This window comes from Corapipo altera, unplaced genomic scaffold (genome assembly GCF_003945725.1).
Source record: "Corapipo altera isolate COAL_440 unplaced genomic scaffold, ASM394572v1 44, whole genome shotgun sequence".
NCBI classification, from domain to species: domain Eukaryota; kingdom Metazoa; phylum Chordata; class Aves; order Passeriformes; family Pipridae; genus Corapipo; species Corapipo altera.
Window position 1 is genome coordinate 19835237 of NW_020884880.1, and position 27532 is coordinate 19862768.

Here is a 27532-nt window from a genome sequence, read left to right on the forward strand (position 1 = left end):
GGGAGCAAAACCACTGGAAAAGATTAACTAAAATCAGGGTGAAAAGGCCCTGGGTGGCTAGAGGTTGACTAGGCAGCAGACAGAGGCCTGGCCCTACTGTCATGGAAAAAATGAGCGCTAGACTACCAGGGTTTTTTCCTTCCTGATGTCTGGTTGTGTCTAGTGGATCTTCTACATCTTGCTTTACCTTCTGATGCTTTGATCTACTGTGCTGAACCAGGTCTATCTGTAGTTGTTTGCACAGTCTCAGTCCTCCTTTGATGTTTGGGAAGCTCTGTTCCTCAGCCTCCCCTTTGCCACACCATCTTCCAGCCTCTATTCATCAGCCAGTGCAAGCACAACTGTCTAACAAAGTTGGTTTTTATTAACAATCCTGAGTTCCTTGACTGAGGTCAAGGCTTGTTTACCCAAAAGGACCAAGCAGGACAGGGCCCTTTCCAGTCCCACATCTCACCCATTTTCCACAGGCAGAGATGACTAGGCAATCTTAGTAATATGCAGGAATCTCATTTCCTTGGCTACAAAGTGCGTGACCTACCTGCTATGCCATGCAACTTCTTCCTTTTATGCAGCTCATTCAGGCACTTTCATTCAGTGATGTGCAAAAGGGTGACCCAGCACTGGAGAGTGCAAACAGGAAAACAAATGCTTTAAGTACTGTTGTCAGTATATATGTAGTTGTTATCCTGGGCATCAAATTCAAATCCAAGCAACAATGCAGAGAACTCAAAATCTGGAAACAGGATTTTAACACAGCTCTATTTGGTTTACAGTTGTTTCATTCTAATAACTTACATGGCGGTAATATTTTATCATCACCTGTCTTGCCATGGTATGCAGATCTTCATGCAGCTTGAAACCAAGGTGTCTGTGGGATTGTTCAGGTAGACTATGTTTATTGCTCATGTCCTGCAAGATGAGGTCATTATTTTGGGCATTCCCACCTCACCCAAATATGGGAGAAATCTGTAGCAGCAACAATGTGTACAAATTCTGAATCATCCAGATAGTTGCCTTGTAGTATCAAAACTTCAGTGATAGACATGAACGGCAGGTCAACAAGAGTTTATGAGAATAATGAAGCTAACTGGGGAAGTGTGCCAAGGAAGGGAGAGCGTTGTGCTGCTAACAATCTTCACATTTATCATGGTTTCACAACGTTGGCTAATTGAGAGTGTAAGAGATGTAAGTATTTGATTAATCAATTGTGGGTGAGTCATTTGCCCGAACGAATTACAGTCTATGGATTTGCAGTGTGTCAAGTGCTGTGATTGCTCACTGTGTATGGTTGTTACCTGGGAGAGCTAGTATTGTTCTGATGCCTGAAGCACTGCAAGCATGCCTGTGCAATGCCTTGTCCTGTGCCCAGATCACAGGAGATATGGATGATGTTTTAGAGTTTCCTTAACTTGATATCTCTCACTTGTCTCTAACATGTTACCCCTGTCTTTTCCTTTCTTTCTCTCCTCTTCCTCTCCTTACTAGAGTCAAAGTGTTAGTGATTTTACTTGACTACATAGAAGGATCTCAAACTTAAGAGCAGACTTAAGATCTGTGCACAGTCATGAGACCGTAAATACTTATGTGATGAGTTGTCCGGTGCTCAAGGAAAAACAGAAGGGAGATGATTACAGCTGGACTGCTTCCAAGTGGATTTTAACAAAGGCTTTCATTAATCTCTTTTTCTGTTATCCAACTAACATGTTCAGAAGGTAACTGTCTTCCAGCTGCCCCATAAAAGAGGTCAGTAGCATTACATAACGTGTCACACAGCCTCTCACTGCTTGTATATTGGCTTTGTTCTCTATGTTTCCTCTTAGGTATTTGCAGGCACAAGAGTCCCACCCAGTGCCTGCAGCTGTGTGTAACCAAAGGAGAGGCTGTCTAATGCTGAATGTCTGAATCACTTAGTGGGATAGAAAGGAAATAAAATGGAAAGAGGCTAAAGAAGCCAAAATTTTGGTTTGCTCTGTATTATTTATATTGTTTGCTTCCTAGGAAAATAACCATTCCAGCTTGGTTACAAATTTGTATAAAAACAAACTAGGCAGCACTCTTCCAGTCTGGTTGGCATATTTGTTACAATTTGCATCACTTGAGAGCTTAATAAGTGTGGGAATGTGGCCAACCTTTTATCAGGTTGTCATGGAAGAGACTTTAATAATTACAGACAGAAACAAACTGTAACTAACACTGGCAACATAATATTTTGGGAAAGGTTGGAGGGGTGAAACTCAGGCTGAGAATAAAAATAGTGGTTAATGTGTGGCATCTGTTGGAACATATTGAAACTGGAGAGATTGATTTGTTCCAGAAAACCAACAGCAAACAGCAGCAGACACCCAAGCTGTATAACTTAGCCATGTATCACAGAAAAACAGTCACATCATGTAAATTTAGAATATGTCAGCTCTCATATCACTGAGTAGGAAAGCTCAGCTACAAAAGTCAAAATGTGTGAGAGATGCCATGTAGACACAGTGAAATGATCTGTTAGAATGGGAGAGATAAGAAGGGAATGCATCTGGGGGTAGGAGATTTTAAGCAAAGGAGTGCTGTGCCAGCAAATCAAGGAATTACACTTTCTAGCCAGCAGTGAGGGAATAAAAACAGCAACAAACTATTTGTTCTGTCTTAGAGCTTAAGAGTTTCTTAAACCTCCTGGGTGCTGAATAGCATGCTTGGCAATCAGTTGAAAAACGAACTTCTGCTTACAATAGATGAAATATCCATTACATCATTGCTGCCCAGCCTTTTCGCTGAAGTAAGACACCCAGAGGCAATCAAGTTGCCTGCCTCCCACCCCTGTGACTAAGATGCAGCCATTCCCATCAGGTGACAGATGTATATGCATGATTCTTCCAACATGTAACACATATGACTGGGTCATGTAACTGGGGATTTTCCCTGGGTATTACAGAGAAGTCTTGTGTCCTGATACCCTGGGTAGTCACGTGCTGAGGGCAAAACTGCTGACCTGCAGGGGAGAGCAGCAGTGAGTGCTCTACAGGTCTCCAAAACTGCTCATGCTTTTGCTTTACTACTTCTCAGGAAAAGAGGTTAGTGGTGGCACCGGGCAAGGATATGCATTAAGTGCTCTGAGAGCTGGGTCTGGTTTGCCAGCCATTTATTGACTGCAGAGCAACATTCAGGTGGCCAAATACCCAAAAGATCAAGTGAAGAGTTCCCATACCTTTGAGTAAACATCCTTAGGGCAAAAATTCTGAACCATGTGGATGACAGTATTTTAGAAAGATAGCTTTAGAAACAGGCTCTAGAGATTGCTTTACCTTGCTGCTTCTACTGTCTTTGGGGGAAAGGCTATACATATTGTCTACCTAGACTCTAGAAAATTTTTCACATGATTTCTGCTGGAGAAACTAGCTGCTCATGATTTGGACAAGTGGACTCTTTGCTGGGTAGAAAACTGTCTGGATGGTCTAGCCCAAAATGTGTGGGTGAATGGAGTTACATCCAGCTGGTGGCCAGTCACAAGTTGTGTTCCCCAGCGCTCAGTATTGGGGACAGTCCTGTTTAATATCTCTATCAATGACCTGGACAAGGGGATTGAGTGCACCCTCAGCCAGTCTGCAGATGACACCAAGTTGGGTGGGAGTGTTGAACTGCTGGAGGGTAGGAAGACTCTACAGGGGGATCTGAACAGGCTGAGGCCAATTGTATGATGTTCAACAAAGTGAAGTGCCAGGTCCTGCACTTGGATCACAGCAGCCCCATGCAGTGCTACAAGCTTGGGGATGAGTGGCTGGAGAGCTGCCTGGGGGAAAGGATTGTCCCTCTGTGCTCAGCACTGGTGAGGCTGCACTTTGAGTCCTGTTTTCTGTTATTTCATGACAAGAAAGACATTGAGGTGCTGCAGTGTGTCCAGAGAAGGGCGAGGAGCTGGTGAAGGGTGTGGAGCACAGGTGTGATGAAGAGTAGCTGAGGAAACTGGGGTAGTTTATCCTGGGGAAAAGGAGGCTCAGGGGTGACCTTATCGCTCTCTACAACTATCTGAAAGGAGGTTGTAGTGAGGTGGGGATCAGCCTCTTCTCCCAGTTAAGAAGGAATAGAACAAGTTGCAGCAGTGGAGGTTTAGATTGGATAGTTGGGAAAAATTCTTGCCAAAAGGGTTGTTAAACATTTGAACAGGTTGCTTGTGGAAGTGGTTGAGTGACCATATCTGGAGATATTCAAAGATGTGCAGATGTGGCAGTTAGGGACGTGGTTTAGTGATGGACTTGGCAGTGCTGGTTTAACACTTGGACTCAATGATCTTAGAGGTCTTTTCCAATCTAAACAATTCTATGATTCTGTAGCAGGCCATGCAGACCTATCAATTACCGGAGGTAGTGCCTCTCCAGGAGACAAGATACTGTTTTGGATAACCTGGTAATATTCCTTTTAGACTAAAAAATGAAGATATACAGCTCAAGCACAAGTTACTGGCCTTGACAGACTTGGTTTACTTAATCCAAAAAAAGCTCTTTTAAAATTCAGGAATTTGCTGAAGGAATTTAACTTTCAAGAAAGACTACAAGAAATGTCAGGGTTTATATTCCATTGGATAGCAAGACAGAACCCCAATTTAGTAATTTTCAAATTTAGTAATCTCTGTCTTCTGCCATCAGTTGGTTCAGCATAGAGCTGAGTGAGGGGTGGAACTGATTTCCTGTTAAATTAAAAAACAATATCTTCAGCTCCAGCAAGTATAGAAAATTAAAATATTTCCAAGAAACTATCAAGATGAAGAATTACAGGTTAGTTTGAGGTGCAGCATTTGAGTTTGATTATTGTCAAGTATTTTAAGTCAGGATCAACAATTTTCCTAAGGAAACACCCTCCCAACCCCCTATAAAACTCCCCATCCCCATTCACAAAACCTCCAAAATGATGCCTGTAAAACTAGCAGAAGTTTTTAAAAGTTAGATCAACTTTCAGACCACTTTCTTCATCAAGATAAGGGTTTCAGGGAAAAGTATAGGAATGTCAGAAGCAGAGTTTCTCTTTTAAAAATCAACGCTTTCCGTCAAAAAATGCTTTGCTGAAGATTTACAAGCAATTTTAATTCTAAAAAGACCAAAATCAGGAAGGTACAGGAGATACAGCTACAGAATTTCATTTTCACTTAAGGATTCTTCAATAGAGATAAATTAAGTTACCCTAAACAGCTGCTCAGAGGAAATTTCATTTCACTGAAAATGAGGCATTTTGTGGAACTAGCTTTCATCCAGAAGCACTAAAGGGATGGGCAGGCTTTTCCATATTTTATTGCTTTGTGCCTTGCTCAGAAATCAGTACACACGTAAGGTTCAAACTCACATTTTTTTCTAATTCAGAGTACGCAGAGATGCAAAGCTCTCTCCTGAACCAAAAAGAGCAGGTCTTGAACTTGAAGCTCCCGTAGTCCATAGCAGTTCTCTCACTGGAGGGGATTCAGCACTCACATACACCTCTTGCCAAACTGCAACATTTGAACAGAAATTCTGTTTAAGCAAAAACATTCAAAAAGTGTTAGTTTTTATTCTAGTGTGGAATTCAAACCAAACTTTGAAACCTCAGAATTGCTACAAAATGGAGTTGTCCTCCAGTCAGCTCAAAGGGCTGCTTTGTGTCTTGGGAGCTTGCGAAATAACTAGATCACAGTCCTGAGTCTGGAACCAAGTTTTGTGACTTTGTGCTTCTGGGGATTTTTAAGACACTGGAAAAGCTTGCAATACATCACTATCGATATGTATAACCTGAATTCTGCTAATATGAAATATATTCTTGCCCTGCTCTGTGGCTTTCACTAGCAGTTCAATAAAAAGCAACTTTAGAACTCAGAAAAGCAGCAGACAGCAAGGAAGTAGTTCTGTCAGTACTGGCAGGGCATTCTGCTGCCCTGCGCATTCAAGTGTGTGTCCTCATTTCATTGCCATTGTTTTATTTCTTGTTTCCAAAGTTCAGTGACACTAAAGCTCAATCAAAGGCACCTAATCCAACCTAAAGAATTTGCAGGCTCTTGTGCTTTGAAGCTTCATGACTGAATAGGAGCTGTACAGTGTTTTCATTTTCCTTGGCACTTGAGTTCTGTTCCCTCGAGGCTTAGGTAACATTAAGGGTTGTGCAGATGGCTCCTGCTTAGTTTAAACTGCATACAGGAAGCTTTCTTTTAGCTCAACTTCTCTATTGTTATGCTATATTAATAGGCTCTTTTGAAGCTTAAGAAAGGACTGATCTGACTAAATAATAGTTCTGGGTGGGGAAAGTTATTTAGGAGCATGTTTGCAAAACATGAAAGGCTTCTTCATTTAACCATTTCCTTGCCTGCCTGTGCAGCTGGGTTTTGCTCACTCTATGCTCAGAAAGAGGAAGCTGCACACCCATTTTTTAAATTATGGAGTTTGAGTCATGTGTATTTATTTATAAGCAAATGAACGTATTTATTCTTAGATTCCTGTAGTCAAGCCAGAAAATGTTGGCTAGCCACTATGAAAACATACAGCTATGCTCTGAATTTTGATCCTGTCCTGATTTTGTACACAGATTCAACAGAGAAGTATCCCATCCTTAGCTTGCACTGGAATGGCTGATTTGATTCTTCTCATATCATCAGTCAAAATCAAAGGCAGTTCCAGAAGTGTCTTGCTCAGGCCACACCTCAGTGCCACCAGCTCTTTGCTCCTGCTACCTCCTTTAATTCTGCTATCAGGAAGCTCAATCCCTTCCTAAGCTCAGACTTCAGCCTTGTCAGTCCTGACACCCTGATGGGTGCTCGTTCTTGCACTTCCCAAACCTTGAGTGGGACTTGCCTGGTGTCTTAAATGCAGAAAATTAGCAGAGCCTTCATCCCTGCTGCTTTAGGTGGGGATGTGTGGCTGTATGCTTTTCACCCCCTGCTTCCTCTAAGGGACCGTGCCAAAGCGGATGTGTCACTTTGCAGCAGGGGTGCAGCATGATACAGTGCTCAGGGGAAGTGGCCAAACTGCTCAGCTTCTGCTTTGATTAAATTTTTTTCTCATTCTTTTTCAAGTAAATTTGCAGCATCAACATTTTTTCCCTTCCACCCAGAAATCCCCCTGCACCACAAGCAGAGCTTTCTCTTGTGCAAAAAGAGAAATAGCTGAAGAGGCTGTGAAGTCTGCTGGAGAGTTCTCAGATGTAGGCCAAAATAACACACCCTGCTCTAGGGCCTTATAGGAACAATCAGAAATCCTCATGCAGGTAGCCAGAACAATCAAGGAGTGAGGGCTTTGGGTGAGTTATTTCTCAAATCTGAAAATGCTTCCAGCTACCTCCAACTGCTTGGACTCATGGGGAGAAATCTGAAAGAGAACTAATACGTCTTGGGGGGGTTTTCACTCATTTAGAAAGACATTTGTATTTCAAATATCTGGTCTACATATTGCAGCCCTGTGGCAAAGAAAAATGGCTTAAAAGGCCCTAAAAAGATATGTTCATCTCTGTAAAAGAGTATACCACATGATATAGATGACATATTACTCTGTTCCAAGGGCAGAGCCCAAACTTCAAGAATGTTTTTCTGTGGCCAATAAAAACCAAAAACAAACCAAACCCAACAAAATAGAACCCTGAATGTTCAATAAAATCATTTTCTCTCATTGTTACAGATCAGTTGTGTCATTCAGTTGTGGCCTACTTGCAGCCAAAACTCCAAAACTGCTGTCCCACAAAGCAGTCTGTACTACTCCACCGAGGTGTTTTCCAAGTTATTTATAAAGCAGATTTTCTGAAAGCAAAGAATGCACATGGGAATAAGCAACGCAAATCTTCTGTTTACTGACAGTGACACTGGACTTTCTAAATATATTCCTCCTGTAAGGGCCATAAAAAAACTGAGGGTTTTTTTCCGCTCTGTAACAAGTTGAAAAGCAGAAGTGGTGCCTATAACTTGTGATGAACTTTTAGGTGTGGGAGGTTTTTTTTAATTTTAAATTTAAGAATTTTTACATTTACTAACATCTTGTTGCCAAGAGAAATCACTGGAGAACAAGGATTTGTGGTTTGTATAGATCTGGAAGGAGAGATTGACTTAAAATAATCTTTTGCTTAAATGGAGGAAATATATTCTTTATTTGTAGATGCTGCTAGTGCATGCCATTGACCTGTGCTAGGGAATGCCAGTGCTAGAAAGGCACTTCCTCTTCCCTGGAATCCTATGAGAGAGGTTAGGATTTAATTATTCGATCTACATCTGGTTGGAGAACCTTTTAAACAGAGGAAGCACATCCTGGTTCAGGATTCAGCTTTTTTCCAAATAAAAAAAGAATACACTCTTCAGATGTCCTGTCACCTGCCTTTGAATAGCTCATGTTTCCTGCTGCTTGCCAACTGGGTTTAAACAGAAAAGTGATTACAAGTGAAATTGGAGGGTCAGAGGTACCCCTTGTTCTAATTGTAAACTCTTTTCTCCCATCCCTTTTAGCATTGCTTACCTTCGTTTTGAGAGGCACCGAGTAGGGGAAATAGAGGCCTGTGGCTGATGTAGTTAGTGACAGCTTCCCTTCAGAGCTTATTGAACTTTTCCTTTTCATATTGACTTATTTGGCCTGATGCACAGAACCTGAGTCAGTGACATGGCTGTGTGTATCCACTAGAGCATCGTGCTGCCAACAAAAGCCACTTGCTCTACTGCAGTTGCAGCTTCAGTTGTTTTAGTCCATTCAGGTTTGACTCCCAGGACTTCTTCCAATCAATCTTCTCCCTCATGCAAAGACAATATAGTACATTTTATCCCACTCAAAAGGAAGAAATAGACTGAGACATTTCCATGTGTTCGATCAAATCAGGTTCAGATAAACTCTGACCCACTTTTAATCTATTTTTGGAATAAAACTGTTCCCTTTTAAACTGTTTATCTTCCCTAAGAAATACTGAACTAGAAGGTAAATTTTAGAGGTGACAGGGCAGTTCCCATCTCTAGGATAATGATCCATACTTTTCCTGGAATATCTCCCTATTCTAGAATAGGTCCCTGTTGTTCTTCTCTTTCCTATATGTTATACCCCAGAATGTGTTAGTGTGTGCACTGCACCAGGCATGGAATTTGGAGTGAACCAGCTACTGCTTTACAGCAGGACAGCAAGTGTACAGTCAACAAGTGACAAACAGAGGAAGTGTTCAGATACATAAATCCATGCAAAAGTACATGGGGTGGGGTGACAGTTCTGGACATACCTGTTTATATGCAGGTGTTTGAATTTGTTCTAGCCACAGTCTTTCACATACATCAAAGTATGAGAATGAGCTTTTTCTTTTCAGATAAGTATGCAGGCATACATATTGTGCCTGAATATTGCCATATATATTGGCAAGTTTTGTGTGAACAGGCTTCCTGAAGATAACTTTACTACTAAAATATGTTAAAATGTACTAGATCTGGAGTGATAACTGGGAAAGTGGGAGTTCACAGATTGTGTTTTCTATTTATTTATCTTGGAAAAATTAGTGTATTCTAATAATGACTGGTTAAATGAGCAGATCTTTCAGGAACACGTTGACAGAGTAAGTGCAAGAAACTTTGTCTATTGTATTCAGGAAAGAAGAGGTTTCATCCATAATGCATTAAAGCCTGAGAGAAGAACAAAGTTACTAAATTACATTAGGTTCTTTCTCATTCAGTTCTGGCTTTTTATAAAATAAGCAGACAGGGAAGTCCTGATAAGCAGAGGCCTATATACAAAATAACATTTTGAAGCAAGAAGGCAGTAATAATTTTTATTACTTACTGTTAGTGGAGAAGATAATATATTGCATTCTGGATAAAAATTATAATTATTGTCAGCCACCTCTATATATAAACCTATGGTATAATTTAATGTATTTCTTATGTTCTTTACAGACGACCCTCAAAAGCCACAGGAGAAAGACGAAATTTCCAAAGTCACAATCATAAGTCTTGTCCCATTACTGGTGATTTCTGTTGCTGTCATTGTTATCTTTTATGCCTACCGCACTCATAAGAAGAGGAAACTCAACAAGGCATGGGAAAAAAATGTTAAGCCCAGGAAACATAAGGACTGCAGTGATGTTTGTGCCATTATGTTAGATGATGACCGCTCAGACATCAGCTCTACCTGTGCCAACAACATCAACCACAACACAGAGTTGCTGCCCATTGAGTTGGACATTGTTGTTGGTAAAGGCAGGTTTGCTGAAGTGTATAAAGCCAAATTGAAGCAAAACACATCAGAACAGTATGAAACCGTGGCAGTCAAGATTTTCCCCTATGAAGAATATGCCTCCTGGAAAACTGAGAAAGACATTTTTTCAGATGTAAACCTCAAGCATGAGAACATCCTCCAGTTCTTGACAGCAGAGGAGCGTAAGACAGATCTTGGTAAACAGTATTGGTTGATCACTGCCTTCCATGCTAAAGGAAACTTGCAGGAATATCTCACACGGCACATTATCAGCTGGGAGGACCTCTGGAAACTGGGTGGGTCCTTGGCCCGAGGGATTGCCCATCTGCATAGTGATCACACACCCTGTGGTCGTCCCAAAACCCCTATTGTACACAGAGACCTAAAGAGTTCCAACATCCTGGTGAAAAATGATTTAACCTGCTGTCTCTGTGACTTTGGGTTATCCCTGAGGCTGGACCCTTCTCTGTCTGTGGATGACCTGGCTAACAGTGGGCAGGTAAGTTAGAAGTTTGAACGGGTGGAAGGGTTCCCGGGCTGAAAAGATGAAAAAAACCATAAGATGCTATGGCAGCTTTTATTTAAAATCATTAAAAATTAATGCGAACAGGTTTATAAACAAAGAGGCTCTAAACATTAAAGCAACACTGAGAGAAGTGCATTGTAGGTTTTGTTATGATTAGAGAGCTGCATATGCATATGATGCAGCCATCCTCTCACTTACAGTGAGCACATGTGAACTTGTTAGTAACTGTTCATGGTACTGCTGCAGTGCACGTACACACACACACTCAGGATCTGCTTCACGTTGTGAGGTTTTGACACAGTTTTCATGTGTGATGGCATTATACTTTTTTGTGAATAGACCCACCCTTGGTGTACCCCAGTATATGTGAAGTCAGTCTTCTATCCTCAAAAGGTCTAAGCAGATAAGTAGCAATAGATAATAGTTTTAAAAGTATAAAAAAAAAACCTCTTTAAGATTATGGTGCATTCTCTACATGCAAGCAAATGTAAGAATGTCAAATGAAAATAGTTGCCCTGTTGTGTTTTTTCAACTGAATAGCATGGATAATACTCACAGGGATACCAGGGGGATGTTTATGAATGCTTACAAGACTACATATTTCAAGTATATCTCTAAATATTCTCTCTTCTAATGAAAACTTCTATAGTATAAATTCAGACCATTTGTTAACTTAATTCATTCCTTATTATTTAAGTATACATGTATTTATATGTGTATTTTTGTATTCATATTTTTATACATAAGTCACATAAAAGCCTGTTCATTTACACTGACTTTTGCCTCATATTGAACTAATATTTTGGTTTATAACATTTTCAGGGGCAACTCTTCAGTCTGGTTTCGATTCAAATCGAAACAAGCTTCTGCATTCAGTATCTGTGTGTTTCTTCTCCCAGGCCTGCATATACTTTCCTTTTAAGCCTACCATGAAAAGAAACAGCTAACACTATAATACGCAGTGCAAAACAAAATGTTTATTGCTCATCTGAAAGACACTTGGTCTGCAGCAATTGCTTCAGCCCCTAAGGGCAGAGTTTATCTGTATATAGCCAAAGAGTGAGAAAACTTGTCAGTGTCAAAATTATTTGATTAAGGAACTAAAAAGGGCTACTTTCTGTTTTTCCTTACCAAGAGAGGTGCAAGTAAGTTGGTAGTCAGGACAATGCCAGATTCCCCTGGCAGCAGAAAATATGGCCTGTGCCAACTACGGCCTGAATTTTTGGATACATGTCAAATGGCACCATTTTCCTGAAAGCTGAAGTTAAATCACAGCAGAATCCAAAACATGAACTACAATTTCAGCTCATAAGCTCTCCTTGATCTCTTCTTCTGTAGGTTGGCACAGCAAGGTATATGGCCCCTGAGGTTTTGGAGTCCAGGATGAACCTGGAAAACATGGAGTCCTTCAAGCAAACAGATGTGTACTCCATGGCTTTGGTCCTCTGGGAAATGACATCTCGCTGTAATGCTGTCGGAGGTAAGTGCCATCTGTTTTCTTATCTCTAAAAGTATGTTGAGACAGACATGCTCTTGTGGTTGTCTGGCAGAGGGTGATTCTTTTTAAATCTCACCAGTTTTTCTAGTGTATCTGGATGCTGCAAATAAACAATCCTTCAGCAGCATGAGATGTACATGTGCATGAGCAGGCTTGAAGGCCAAGCACCTGAGCACACAAGAAAATTACTCCTCAATTGCTGTAAAGATAAATCTGCTATTAGGTAAATCACTTTTAAGGATTATTAAAGTCTGGTTTTCCTCTGACATCCTGAGTAGTCATGGATTGATTCAGTCTAGTTAATCTCATCCAAAATTATTTGAAACATAAGTCAATAGGAAATATTTAAACCAAGAAGCGATAACTGCCTCACATTTACTTTCATCGAATGTTAATTCTCAAATGTAGTAAGGGCCAGTTAAGTGTTACAATTACTAATTGATAATTTCAGTAAGAGCCATCATAGTGATATAGAAACTTCCCTGCTTTCCCAAAATCACCAGCTGCTGCTTTGTGATGTCACAAGAGATCACCCATATGAGAAATCAAGGGATGTTTGCTGTATTAAGTGTAGTAACAAAATAAAAATTATTGGAACTGACTATCAGAACAGCTTCAGGAAAAGCTGCTATGCTTGTTCATATTCAGAGTTTGTTCACTAAAACAAAATCTCAATTTCTCCTTTGCCTAAAGCTGCCCTAGAATTCCCAGTGTTGTATGTACTAGAAATCAGAAGAGTTGCTGTTGAGATATCTGCATTACATATGTTATGTTCGAAGATTTTCACCTTACTTCAGGAACTAAAATAAGACTGTTACATATAAAATTCTTCAGCCTGCTGGAATTGTCTAACATTCATTCTAAAAAATTGCTGCACAATCCAGAGCTCACACAGGCAGTCTAAGGAGTGGGGCTGTTAAAGATAAAACTAATGTGGATATTATAGAAGATATGCAACTCTTATTAGATTTGTTAGCGATCTTCCAAAACCACAAAGACTCCCTTTTCATCGGGCTCTGCTCGGTTCCACCTTGAAGGGCTACCATAGACAGAGACTGGACAATCTTGAACACTAGAGCAGTATGTTGTGAGGAACATAGTGTACAGGAGGGAAACCAATATCCCAAGGGATGTTGGGAAGTGCATAGCTGTTCCTTGTTTCTCTACCAACATCTGTGGGATACCACAAGGGAGGTCTCTGAAGCCACTCTGCACAATGACTGTGTGGCTGCACCACGATGTCCATGTGCCAGGAGGAAGGAATGCATCCATCTCAGTCTCCCGCTATGCCTGACCAACGTTTGGTCTTGCTGGGTGGGCTGTATTGTGGGCAACAGATTTGCCCCTGTTTGCACCCTGCCAGGAAAGCTACAAAGCGAGTATGTGTGCAGAAAGTGCTAGCCTAAAAGCATGGGGAAAAAAAAGATCTTTTCTAGTCAAACATTTCAGTGAAAAAACATGTGGTGTTTCGGGAACTGAACCTCAGTCTGACATATTCCAAGGCAAACCTATCCATATTTAACAGTCGTGATCGTGCCTGTTTCTAAGAGCATTGGCACAGCCTCAGCCTTTCATTAGCACTTTGTAAATGTGGCTGAGGAGATTTAAAACCTGAGAAAAAAAAAATCTTTGCTCTGTCTCTTGAGCTCTCTCTGTTTCTTGCATTTAGAAACTCACCTTATTAATATAAATATGAGCTGTTCGCTGTGAATCTTTTATCTTTGATGATACCTGAGTCCCTTCCTGTTCATATTTGCTGAGTATGGTGAAATGGAGATTGTGGCAAAAACAAACCTTATTGCTGCTGTTCTCAGAAGGCAACTGCCTAAAAGAGGATATAAAGGGAGTTTCATAAGGAAGGAAAATCACCAGCATGTTTAGCTAGAAGAGACTGACCCACTTTAACCTTAGGAAGAAAAGCTGAAGTTATTTCAGGAAAAGTAAAGATTTCTCTAACCCAGCATCCCCTTTGCTTTCAAGGTGATAGTTAACCCTCACCCACATCCTGATTTTCCCCTATTCATTTCATCCCTCAGTAATTCTCATCTCCAGAATTAAATTTCTTGAATTTTTTTTCCCTATTTCAGTAGTCTTTTCAGAAGTGAGGTCCCCAGCAAAACCCCAGGAGGAGTACTTGGACAGATCTGTAGGGGGTAGAACTCGGGCTTAGCATCTCCGTCTAGAGCAGTTACATACAACTCCCAGGGTGTAGCTCCCTTGACTTGTCACTATTACTGAGCTGCAACAGCATTGCACCATTACTCTCATTTCCTTCTTAGATTTTCCCCTGGTTCATGGAGCCTGGCTATCTTTGCAGCCAGCTGGTGAAATACCCTTACAGTGATTCATGACTGCAGCTCCCCCTCTGCTTTCTCTCTCCCATCTGTCACTTATGAGACTCCCTCCTCTCCTCGCAGCCTTCCCAAGGAGCTGCCTCTGCTCACACACACCCCTCTTTAATTCCTAAACTATTGGGCTATGAGAGAAATGACTTCACATACACACTGGAGTAGGCTGACCTGATTGCAGACAGCCTTTTCAAAGGAGCCCAAAAGACCTAGGCACCATCTTTGCAGGGCAGGCTTGGCTGCAATTTAGAGGGCAAGAGTGGCAGTCTAAGCAGAGGCAGCAGCATTAGCAACTTTAGTTAGGGAGGGAAGCATGCAAGGAAGGGAGGCTAATTGCCATTCAGCCAGGTAAAGGTACAGTGACTTATTTCTTTTACAAAGGGAGCTCTTGGGATTCATTTGTCAGCATGCAGGTGTTCAGTGAGTGTAGGAGGTGATGGAGCAAGTCCTTTCACTATAGCAGCTTTGTCAAACACAGTCTCCAAGCAATGCCAGGGCTTTTCAGTCAGCAGACATTTAAACAAAAATACCCAGCAGCACAATCCATACTGTGAAGCTGCTGTAGTAAATAAGCAGGTGGGGATCAGCTTTTGAGAAAGGCCATGCTGTTCATTGTTACTTTGTTGTGCTAAATATGGAGAAGCAGAAATGGGGCACAAGGGAAAGGGAGACAGGCAAAGATCGAGTTTGACTGATTTTTCACCAGAGTATAATTTAAGAGGCATATTTAGAAACTCAGAAATACTGCTTTGGGGAGAACTTCGATTGCTACACGCTGCTGTTAACTTGGTATTTCATTCAGCACAACAGCTGTGCACCAGATGCTGCACGTTGCAAGAAATATAATTTTCATCTCAACCACTTGCTTTCAGAGTGACACAGCTTTGGTGACTGAGACAAGTGTAATTTCTCTGACAGCCTCCTAGAAAGAAAAGAAAACCATCTGGTTTGTATCTCAACTGCTATGGGTGAGGGACTGTTGGGGGTGGCAAGGGAGAAAGAGAGGAAAGGGAACTTCTGGATACACAGGTTTGGTGAAGAGGGAGAAGAGAAACCCTTTAGAAAATGGTGATGTTGCTTGTGCAATACTGTACTGCCTGGAGTGCTGGCTGGCTTCAGTATAGTAGCAGGGCTTTTTTTGAAATGGCAGCCTTGCTTTACCAGAGCTGTGTTTCATGTGAATAAAACCAGGATTAATATTATGCTTATTCAGTGAGAGTCAACCAAGAGCCACAGTTTGGCATCTAAACACTTGTGCACCCTGTACCTCATGAAATGTTTAGCTTTCATCATATCAATGTGGAGAGGTGACATTTCTGGCAGCAGGGAGCAATTAGATAGCCAGTACAGTAGGGCTGTGCCTGCACAGTGGGCCCTGAGGTCGCTGCAGCTGGGGTCTGATTTAAATTTCTCCTTCTGTGAAGTGGAGCCCAGTTAGAGCATATCTGCACTGCCCTGGCTTCTGGTGGCATATAACCCTAGTTGTAGATCCACACAGTACAGCCTCACCTCATGACAGTCACCTATGTCCTAGAAATTCTCAAAGTGTCAGCACAGTACTATGTGTAAGGTAGCAAGTGCTATCCTTCAACAAGCCCATGTAGCAGTAGATAAGGTTACTACAGTCTGTGTCGAGCACTGATGTGCTCTGTGTTCCACTAATTTCCCACCTCAGGATTCAACACACTAAGCAGCCTGTAACCCTACACTGGTGGCAGAGCTCATGCACTCCCAAACCTTTAGAAGGGTACCTGTGTCTTTGATCATCAGATATGAAGTCACTTAAAACATGTCTGTGGGAGGGAAACAGGACAATGAGTTCACCCATCCCAATACATCCTTCACCTCAAGAGGGAAACCTAGAGAAATTTGTGAAGTAAGCATTTGACAGCTCCTTAAACTTGGCCTTGAAACAGTTTTTGAGCCTCTGCTTTAGGCATTATTTTCCCTTTGTGCAACTAGTGCAAGCTAGTAGATCCAACACCCAAATTACTCTAATATGAAGAAAGACACTATCTGAAGGACACAACCTGTGTGTGTGCATGAGCTGTCACCAGTAGCTCTGCCATCGACTAATTTATCCCTTCTGTAGCTGTCCCCTCTTAACTCTAAAGGGAGGGGCATTTCAAAGGGATGTGAAGTTCCTGAACAAAAGCTCACTACTGTGGGCTGTGCCTCACAGTTGATTTTTGCTGGCCTTTTACCTCGCTCCTGCTTTGATTCTTCATCATCCAGCATGAGAAGTTGTCCCTTAGAAATCAGTAAGACAGATCACATGAGGGAGCATCAACAGTGTTTGTGGGTATGCTCTTCTGACCCAAAGAAAGAGAATTTCACTGCAGAAAGCTTGGAGTAGAAAAAGACCACATGAGAGAGCCAAACTTTCCAAACGTTCATCATGCAAAACAGATAGATTTTCAGTAATGTCTCTGGGGCTAAAAATCCCGTCCCAGCCTTTCTGAAAGTTTTGGCCAGGCCAATGTCAAAGGAAACTAGAGATATAGCAGTTAGTAGTGCATGGCAGCTCTCAACCATAAAGATTAAATGCTGGAAGTTAAGGTTGAAGGACCTCTGCCATTATTGAATGCTAAAGGTGCTGTAGTTCATGGTACCTGACGTATTTACAGTACTTCATCCAGTTGCCATTTTTAGTGCCCAGCTGATCTAAAACCAATCAAAAGAAACATACACATGAAAAATAGAATCAGCATCTCTATACAGCCACTCATAGGCAGCTAGGCCCAAACATCTTAACCTACCTCAAACTGACATCTATTATATCTACTGTAGCACGTAAATATGATCCATGAACAACTCCAAGCTATTACTGCAAAATGTGTCTGACATCTGAGGTTCCACAACATAAGGATGACTTACTGTGTGAGGATTCAGTGGGCTTTTTTTTTCTTTCCAAGGGAAAGAAGAAGTAATAAATAGCAAGAAGATACTGCATGCTTTTCAAACTGAAGGAGGGCAGAACTGTATTAGTAGAACATCATTACAGTAAATTGGCATCTGGCCTAAATTTCTCTTTATTTACCAAAAACAAAAACAAAGCAACAACAAAACAGAAAGCCCAAATGTGAAAAACCTATTCAATCTTTGTATTTGGAAGAGGAATGTTCATAATATATAAACAATTTCTCAAGCAGGGAAAATGTATTATGAACCTGTCAATTCCCAGGAAAGGCTTTCCCTTCCCCCACTTGAACCATCTCATGAACCTTCAGATTTAAGTCAATGAGAGGGCACCAGTCAGCACCACAGCACCAGCTTCCCTCTGTTGGACATACAGAATCCTCTGACTTTTTACATTGCAAGATCTCAGAGCCTTGGCTGGTGTCCATGACCGCTACTACAACTAAACCACGACTGATGGAGATGGCGTAGGGAATGGCCATCTAGGTCATGCTATTTAAATTTTCCCAGCAAACGTTAATATTTTGGTTAGCTCTGAAAGTAGAGGTATCTGCACTGTAATCGTTGTGCATCCACTGCGTAGTAACCCAGGTCTGACCAGCAAGATGGCAACTTCCCAATTCACTTCTAGGGCTAAAGTCTTGTAAATTTACTTTGGCCGAGTAATCTCAAACTCAGATTAATGTGGGTGAAACTGGTATGCCTTCCTGTGCAGGAAAGAAAGCAAAGCAGACTTTGGCCCTTGAGTCTTAAAGAAAGTGATTTATGTATGAGAAGATAGGAGACTACAACCATTCTCCAGAGCATTGTGTGGACAGTGGTCAGCACCAGATAGTTAGGGAGAAAGAAGGAGAGCTCTGCAGGAGGCATCTGTGGAGTGATCTGCTGCACTGCATACACAGTTATTTGCAGCTGAATGTCTAAACGTGGAACATTTGAAGCACAAGGTTTAATATCCTTTCCAAAATGTTTGTTATTGTAACTTGGCTCTAGGCATTTGGAGAAAAGTCCGAAGTTAGTTATCTTCAGTACAACCTTGCTTTTATCATGGACATGACAGAAGGATCTGACCTGTGTTATCTGATCATTAGTTATTTTCAGTAGTGTTTTATATGATCCCATCCTTACCTTTCTCTTCAAAGTAAACAAAGCCAAGCTTTAGAGGTTCTTTCCATTTCTTCTGGGCCTTTAATCATTACCACCTTTCTCGGAGCTTCTTTTTACACCTTGAGAGGAGTGAGCAACACTGGACACTACAGTTGAACTTTGGTTGTAACATTATGCAACGGTACTGTGTCTCCCAACTCGTTCATCTCTCTTCACACATCATCTAGGCACTCACTTGCATTCTCCAGACTGCTTTGTAGATTACACTTCAGTTTTTCTTACCCTCAATTAATTCCTAGAAAGAAATAAGAGGCAGCAGAACAGGCCAGCTTCATAAATCTTTATCTAATACCAGCAAGTCATTAGGCCTGGGAGTAAAGTCTCCATCTGTTCCCAAAGAAACCACAGCATTTTCTACACTGTGTCAGCATCTACTATAATATTTCCGCTCTCAGAGATTTCTTGAGTTTTCTCCAAAGGTCCCATATGTCTCCTCTTCCTTTCTCTCTCCAAAGAAAAGCAAAGAAAATATGCAACATGCAAACAAAAACTAGAATGGCATCAGCGCCTTCAGGAAGATGTGGCCCCTGCATCATGAGCCAAAACTGACCCATTTTGGGAAAGAGGTCTAAAATAAGAGCAGACTACTACTTTTTACAGAGGAATGTGGCTCAGGAATAAACAAGGGTAGTATGCCAGCTTCCAGCATTGCTCCTTACTGTATCTTTGTCCTTTTCAAGCAACTATTTCATCCTAGCAATCTGCACATTCACATCTATCATTACCTAGAAAGATTTCCGTTTATATTTCACCTGGTAAGTGTGTGTGGACTCCAGGAAACCTAAAGGTGACCAGTTCTTGCAATCCTGGCTCAAGCAAAACTCACCTTACAAATCCTGTGTGTTTTACTTCAGCAGAGATTGAAAGGCTCACAAACCATTATAGGTTACTCTTCTGCTTGAACTGTTGCTAATATGATTATGTGCTAAAGGGTTTAAATGAAAATTGTTTTGTTGGCTAGGAAACAAAAGAGGAGGGAGGGGGAGTGTGAGAGAAACACATTTGAAACATTTTTTAAAATGCCAACTGGCTTTGCTTTGTTTGGAGCTGGTCAAGCAGAACAGTGGCACTGAGCAGCTAATCAGTAGCTCCTACTCCTCCAGAGAACAGCCAGCTCCCTTCACTCTTGGCAGCAGCACAGCCCAGCTGAATACCCTTGTGCTTTCTTTTTCTCTTGTCAGAAGTGAAAGAATACGAGCCCCCATTCGGCTCCAAAGTGCGAGAACACCCTTGTGTAGAAAGCATGAAGGACAACGTCCTAAGAGACAGAGGGCGACCTGAGATCCCCAGCTCCTGGCTGAACCATCAGGTAAGAGCACCACATGTGAGTGACTGGGAGCTGCACTATACATTTAGCTGCTGTCTGAAGCCTGAGCCTTAACTCAGTGTCCTGCCCAAAGTCTGGACCTCTCTTTTGCATGGGGTAGAGCTCTGTCACATGGTGACACAGGTGCTGCCGTGGTTCAGACACCACAGTGCTCTGCACCATGCCTACCCCAAAGCCCTGGGATTCCTGCTGCCCACCAGTGTAATCTAAAAGTGATCAAAAGAGAAACATTGGAAGCCTGAAATACAGCATCCAGAGAGCCACAGGATAATTAAACCCTTAAAGCGCACTGCGTAGGCTCTAAAAGGTCAAAGAGAACAACTTCATACATGGGCCTCTGTTGTGGGCAGAATGGGAGCTTCAGACAAAATTTATTAGAGAAGCCCTCCTCTTGAGTCATGGGGAGCAGAAAGGACCCCCTTGCTTTCCAAACTCCTCAGAGAGGAGTGTAAGTGTGGCTGGATCCAATCTTAGCCCCAGATTTTGTCAACAGGATTGTTTAAAGGATTATGTAGGTGTAATTGAACCACTGTACAACTTTGTTCCACAGGATCAAGGATTGCAAACCAGGTATATTTATATAAATGTAAACTATTTATTATGATAAGACTAGACAAAAAGATCCTAGAATTATTTATTACACAGAATAGAAGTACTAGTATAGTATGCAGCATTATGAAGCAATATTGAAGCAATTACATTGAAGCAATTATATTATATCTATCAAAAACAATTAAATAGAGACTGATGTCACCCACCCATACCAACAACTGTAGGCAAATGTCTTCCACTCAGCCTCGAGGAGTAACCTTGACGAATGGCTACTCAAGGGAAGGTATCTCCACATACACTCCAAGAAGGGGTATGTCAGAAGACTCTGCCATTAAAAAGTGGTACTGGGCTTTTATATTATAAAGTGATTGACTGTCAGTCAGGTGTTTCAAAGCCAGCTGTGTCAGCTCAGCAGCTTTAGATAAGTTATTAGTAGCATCACTTGTTTGTTCCTTTATTGGGTATTTTACCAGGTCTACCACACCTTCATCTCACTATCAGAATGTTTGACTTTGAGTCAGACTGGTTTCAACATTATTCAACACCAAGAGCAGCGTGACCCCCTTCTCCATTCACCACTGGTAACTTTGCTGAAGGGTCTGTAGCAGGATGCTCTGCCTGGAATGGAGTAAAACAACTTGAACAGTGCCCTATTGCAGAGATAACATTATCATGGAGTCCAATCATAGTTGCATTCCAACTGTTGACAGGTTTAAGAAAATAGGAAATTAGTCTTCAGCAAGCCAGTCTGATTTTTTATTTCAGGTTATGCATTAGCAGTCCATTTCCCTTGTGTATCATGAAGCACTTTGTCAGCCTTCTCCATTCACAAGCACCAGGCAATAGTAGATTTCTCAGTAGATGAAATGGAATGGAAACAAGCCAAAGGCATGCATTTCTTCACCTTTGCTCTCACCAGTTTTATCAGTAGAGATAAAATGTGAATCATATCAGGGAAATGATGCTTGGTCATTCCACTTGTCGATAAAATATGCTGAGTGTTCTTTACAGACAAAACAAAAGTATTACAAACATTTATAAAAGCCCGGGCAAGCAAGATCATCTAGTATTTCCATCAGGAGCCATGTAACACTCCCTTCTTCATTCCGGTTGGGAACTTAAAATCATAGTCTAACATCTACTTAAAAAAAGCCAAGTGAGTGGCCAAAATCAGTTATCTTTCCAACCATGAACACCTGCCACCTGATGACTATGGCAGAGTGCGACCCCTTCCTGGACTCCAGGGTCTTGTTCCTTATGTACTCAGCTGTGAAGAGTAAGGTTATTGAGGAGAGGATTTTAATGACAGAGTAAACTATATTTTGAGGAACACCTGGATATCTGATACTACCAGTACTAAAAGCCCTTGACATTTTTAGAAGCCATAGGTACAACCATCTTCTAAATTACCAGCTTAGCTGGGAAGGAGAGATTATACTCTTGTTCATCTTCAGAAAAAATAACTTTTTGCAGAAATTTTATCAAAATTGTCAATAAGCTAGTAAAAGGGATCATGAGCTGACTGCAGTTGGTTTTTTTCCATAAAGGCAAAACAAAGTCCAAACTGATAATACATATATAGTACTTTAGAAGAGCTCAATTAACAAAGCAATTAACTGAGCTTTTCATTTGGGAGTAAAAAAGTTAAATATTAGAAAATCCTTAAAATTAGGAACAGTGTGAGATATTTCTAAGGATATTTAAAAGACATGGTCTCACCTGTGAAAAAAATGAAAGTAAAGAGGGTTAAAGAACTGCTAAGGAAACAGAAGAACAACAGGAAGATCTGTGGTCAGCAATCTTGAGGAAAATCAGAGTTTTCTCAAAAGCAAAAAAATCTAACTTAGTACTGATATGCTGCTGGATATAAAAGAGAGATATTGAATATGCTAGTGCAAGGGCAGAAGTGGTCAGCAAATATTTCTGTTCTGTGTTTGGTAAGAGTCTGATGATGCACGTCTAATAGAAGGTGAGGAAGGCTCCTAAAAGTCGTTGGAACCTAAAGCAGGCCTGGGGCAGTGTTAGGTGGCTCAGAGACTTGTCTAGACTGGGGACAGGGCTACTCCTGCAGGCACTGCAGGGCATTGCACTTCGCAGCAGTACAGCCAGGCAATACTGCTTTGCTGGCTAGGCCTTGGAGAGAAGTGTCCAGGAGCTCACTGCATGCACAACCAGCTGTAATGGCAGGCTCACGTGTACCAGCATACCCAGGGCACTCAGCTAGAGAAACACTGGGCTCAGGATCCCATGGTGCTCAGGCATAGGGCAGGCTCGTTGCTGCTCTCATGGCAACAAGGCTGTGTGTGTGGAGGGCTGCAGCTCAAGGTACTGGAGGAGAGCGCTAAAATACACTGTGAATTTCACCACCTCGGGGTTTATATAACTAGTAAAAAGATCATGGATTTGGACATAGGTATCCTGCATTCGACTTCACAGATTTCTTCCCTGTATAAAAGATAGACCTTAGTCTGCCCCCAGTACAAGGCATCACATCAGCCTATGCTTGTGTGTCACCAAGGTGGGTACAGCTGGCTCCAAAGGAGTTCAGCTAAGAGCTGAATGCAGGGAGTGGATGCCTGATAACACATGCAGAGGACATTTAATGAAGGTGGATTTAATTCCCTTTGCCTGAATCCCATCAGTGTTTCACATTGTGCTATCTAAAGTGCAGTGATGCATCAGTTTCCTCAGGGCTGTGACAGTTTGCAGCAGCTGAGGATCTGCTTTGAACTCCACAGAAGTTGCTCTTACTGTAGTAGCTCTTCCATATTCATTTCCTTCCTCTACAGTCTTGTTTTTGTAATGAACTCATTATTCATCGTGATAAAATTCTGGAATGGCTTTGCATATTACAATTACCCCCACCCCTCCCCTAATGAGATTTGCTGCACTATTGATTTCAAGTTAATGTTTAATATTTAATTTAATTTACTGCTAGTAGTTTCAATGACAGCATAAAACTAATGTTATTTGTATACAGACAATAACATTCTGCTATTAACATTGACATCAGTCAACATCACCAATTAGGTAAATTATGCAATTAATGCAGTGTTGTGAAATGTTTTGGGGTTTTTTAAATGAGAAGTTTAAGATAAATCCTACTTAATGGGCTTTTAGTGTCATAAAACAAAACACACAGTTTCCTGACAAATACCTCATGTTTATAAAATGCATTACAGAGATGCAACTGGTTTTTTGCTCCTGTAAACATGTGAATCAGAATTGAAATGAAGGTTAAATAGTTATAACCGTGAGTGACGTGTTTAAGTGTTTCTGGGACTGTGGCCCATATTTGCACACAGATTTAGATAGTCCACAAGGAATTCCTAAAAAGCTGATGTATGGTCTGATATTGCTGGCAATCAGAATTTTGTATGAAAAACCCAAACAGAATTCAGGCACTCAAAGGCATGGGTTAAGCAGTAAGTCATGTTATCGAAGAATTTTGATCATATTTATTAAGAAAACCCCCTACTTGATTCTATAGCACTAGTCCAAAGCATCATTGTTCTTGTTATAATGTATCAGAACACATGCCCAGAAATGACAGTGCCAACTAAAGTGCTGAAAATATTGTAGTAGGGTTTCTGTTTGGAAAAAAAAAGAAAACAATACCCCCATGACAGACACAGCAGAGACCATAAAGAACGTCCAGGACACACATGAGTAACCCCCTGAACTTCTGAAGGCACTAAAGCAGCTCTCACACGTGGGTTTTAGTGGTGACTGGCCCCATCATGGCTGTTCTCTCTGTGCTCCCTGCAGGGCATCCAGATGGTGTGTGAAACTCTTATTGAGTGCTGGGACCATGACCCCGAGGCCCGGCTGACAGCACAGTGCGTTGCAGAGCGCTTCAGCGAGCTCAAGCACCACGACAGGCTCTCGGGAAGGAGCTGTTCGGAGGAGAAGATCCCTGAAGATGGCTCTGTGACCACTGCAAAGTAGTATGTACCTGAGAGCTCAAAAATGGAGGGAAGTCACTCCTAGACGTGTTCGCCTTGGCAAAGGAAGAAGTCTTGATCAGTGCCTTGACTTGCTTCCTGGAGGACTGAGGCTGTCACTACTCCCTTTAGGCTGCAACTCTGGACAGGGAGATGTATTCTGTGAATTAAAAGCTGGGGAGTAGCTGTCCTACCCTAGCATTGGCAGCCAGCATCATGTCATAGGAGGAGCTATGTATATTAGCACTTCCTCAGGAAATGAGATTTGAAAATAGCCAATAACATTATGCACTTTATTAATGCCTGTATATAACTACGAAATTGCTATTTTTATATATATATATATATATACATATATATATAGTAATGTGTGTGTATGTATATATATATATCTATCTATATGTCTATAAACATTCATGCTCTGAAAGAAAAAAGTGCTTCCAGGAAATGACCAGTGCATTAGAAATCCCTCCCCTTAGGGAAGGAGCCTGGGGAGACTGGTGTAGCACCACACCAGCAATTGTGCACTAAGCGCTCTGCCAAAAAGATAGGAATAACATGCAATAAAAAGATGACTTTCAAAGCATGTGCTGTGATCACCTGGCTGGGGCCCTGCAGTTCACAATTGCAGGAGCAGTCTCACAGCAGACAGTCCAATTTGACTTTGCAATTGTACCTACATGGTCCTGTCTGCAGCACATTGTGGAAAGTTCTAGGATGCCTATTTTCTCTCACCTTAACCCCAATGTCCTCACAGTGTCCCAGAACAGGAGTGTGAGGAGGTTTCCCACATGTGTGTTTTGATACAGAGGTCGTTAATGTTGTGGTTTTTTTTGTTTTGCTTTGAATTCATGCTGTTCGCAAGCAGGTTGCAAAATATGAGCAGGATGAGTTTTCCCCTCCTCCCATCCCCATGCCCAAACCATACAGAACGCAAGAGCCAGCAACAATCCAAGCAGATGTTTTATATTTGCTGTGCATTCTGAGTGTGGGCAGTACTATTTTTTTTCCCTTACTTTTACCTTGGTTGTGTTGCTGTAAGATCAAACTTCTTTTTTCCCTGTACAGCATGTCTAATTGCTTGATACACCACAGTCTGACTGTGTTCCATACTTCCCAAAGTAAGAGACAACAGCTGGTGCCTTTATTTTTGCAAAAAGACCTTGGAGGTGAGGGAAAGCTCTGTAGCAATAGGTTAATGGCATATCCTGCCCACAGCATTTAGGGCTGTCTCAGCAAGTCAGCAATTCACAGAAGAAGAAAAGAAAAAAACCAAACCACAACCAAAAACCAAGAAAGAAACATTGCTTACATTCTTTCAGTTCCCCAAAATGTTTAAGGCAGTTGACATCACATTGGGCCTATATAAATGACAGCAATGTTTTTAATAAGTGCTAAAAATTTTGTCTTTAGGTGTTTTGCAGTAATTTATCCACTTTTCCCCATGGGATGTCAGCAGGCCTTGGAAGTTAGAAATTCAGCCAGCACAGACCAGTCCTGGACAGATGTATCTGGTGTGATTTTTTTAAATACATTTGACAGATAAACATCAATATGTCACTAGAACATGTTGCCATGCAACTCAATAGGAATCATGTATTCAAATAGGAGTTAAGATTTATGATGGAAAATATTTTATTTTATTTGAAATGGTTTTGTAACTGCTTTTTTTTTTTTTCATTTTAACAAAACTACTCAGAAGTATTTAAGCAGTGCAGGGCAAAATATCCACATCTACGGTGGAATTCAGAGGATACTATATCAAATTTTATAGGGGGGAAATGTTCTTGTAAACTCACAGGGCCACAGGCAAAGGTGGGGGCTGCAGGTAGGGGCATATCCAGGCAGGTGGAATGTCAGGGCCCATTTCTCTTCCTCCATCCATACCGAAAGTCAAGGAATGGCATGTGGTAGTTCCTGACAATACTGACATTTTTATGGGGTTTTTTAACACTACATGTAAAGGGAAATTTTTATTCTTTTAAGGAATATTTCACCTGTACATCATGTATGAAATAGGAATGTGAGCAATATATACTCTTGTATATCAAAAGTTTCAAACACTTAACTTGATTTGTAAACTGTTTGAGGGGTTCTTCTGTCTTGTTTTGTTTTGTATAAATCAAACGTTTATTGGAGCAAATAAAATAACACCAAGTCAAGCTTGTCTTTCATCTCTGAAGCATCCAGAATAGGGAGAGGGTTCTTCCTAAAATGAACCCTATCCTAAAATGATTGAAGTCTATTCCTTCCTACCAGTGGCCTGAATGTCATGCTTAAGTGTGTCCAACGTGCATATGTCCTGCTTTGCTAATGACTCCTTCTCCAAGTGACCATATTGCCCTTCAGCAGAACAGCAGTAGCAGATACCCAATCTTGCTGCCCCTTAGCCCCTGCACTGCTATCCCTTCACTAGTCTCAAAGGAGGGGAGGGAGAAAAGTGTTTACAGCTGATGCTCTCCTACTTGCAGATCGCTCAATTCTCAGTGTGGATGTGGCACTTAGGGACATGGTTTAGTGGTGGACTTGGCAGTTTTGGGTTAACAGTTGGACTCCATGATCTTAAAGGTCTTTTACAACCCAATGAATTCTGTGGTTCTGTGATAGGGCAGCAGTTAGACCTCAGTCATTTTGATGTTAATGTTAAAATGAGCCAGAAGACAGCCCACTATATCTGTGTCACTGAGCAGTGTATGATTAATGTGTTTGTGCCTTACAGCTTCTGCTCTCCACTCAGAGCTTTTACCCTTCTAAGCTATTACCCCTCCCATGGAAGACGTGCTGAACACGAGCACCACGTAAACAAAGAGCAAGATACCTCCCTCTGCCCTCTTCAAATTGCCTTGAGTGTGACTTAGGTTGAATCTAAGCCTTTACATAGAGTGCAGTCCACCAGTGTGCATCTGGTATACTCTGGACAACGCCATTTTTTTCACAGATTGTATTTTGGTGCCAAAACCTCCTCTAGCATTCATGCTTGGCTGCACTGAATACCTTCTTTTGAACCTTCAAGTGAAGCTGCCTTAAACAGGCACCCACATGCCTTTGTTCAAGCAAAATCACAGAATAACTGAGGCTGACAGGGATATCCAGCTCAGTTACTGTCCTT

The 27532-nt window shown here is 41.4% G+C and overlaps 1 protein-coding gene across 1 annotated transcript in view; it reads left to right on the forward strand.

Annotated features, from left to right (window-relative positions):
* The window catches only part of TGFBR2 (transforming growth factor beta receptor 2), a 59650-nt gene extending 33065 nt beyond the window's left edge, over positions 1–26585 (forward strand). The window contains exons 4-7 of the mRNA XM_027639346.1: positions 9842–10641; positions 12007–12148; positions 19782–19909; positions 24248–26585. Of these exons, the coding sequence (XP_027495147.1) occupies positions 9842–10641; positions 12007–12148; positions 19782–19909; positions 24248–24427 (1250 nt within the window). The 3' untranslated portion in view covers positions 24428–26585. The remainder of the gene's footprint in view (positions 1–9841; positions 10642–12006; positions 12149–19781; positions 19910–24247) is intronic.
* The last annotated feature ends 947 nt before the right edge of the window (positions 26586–27532 follow it).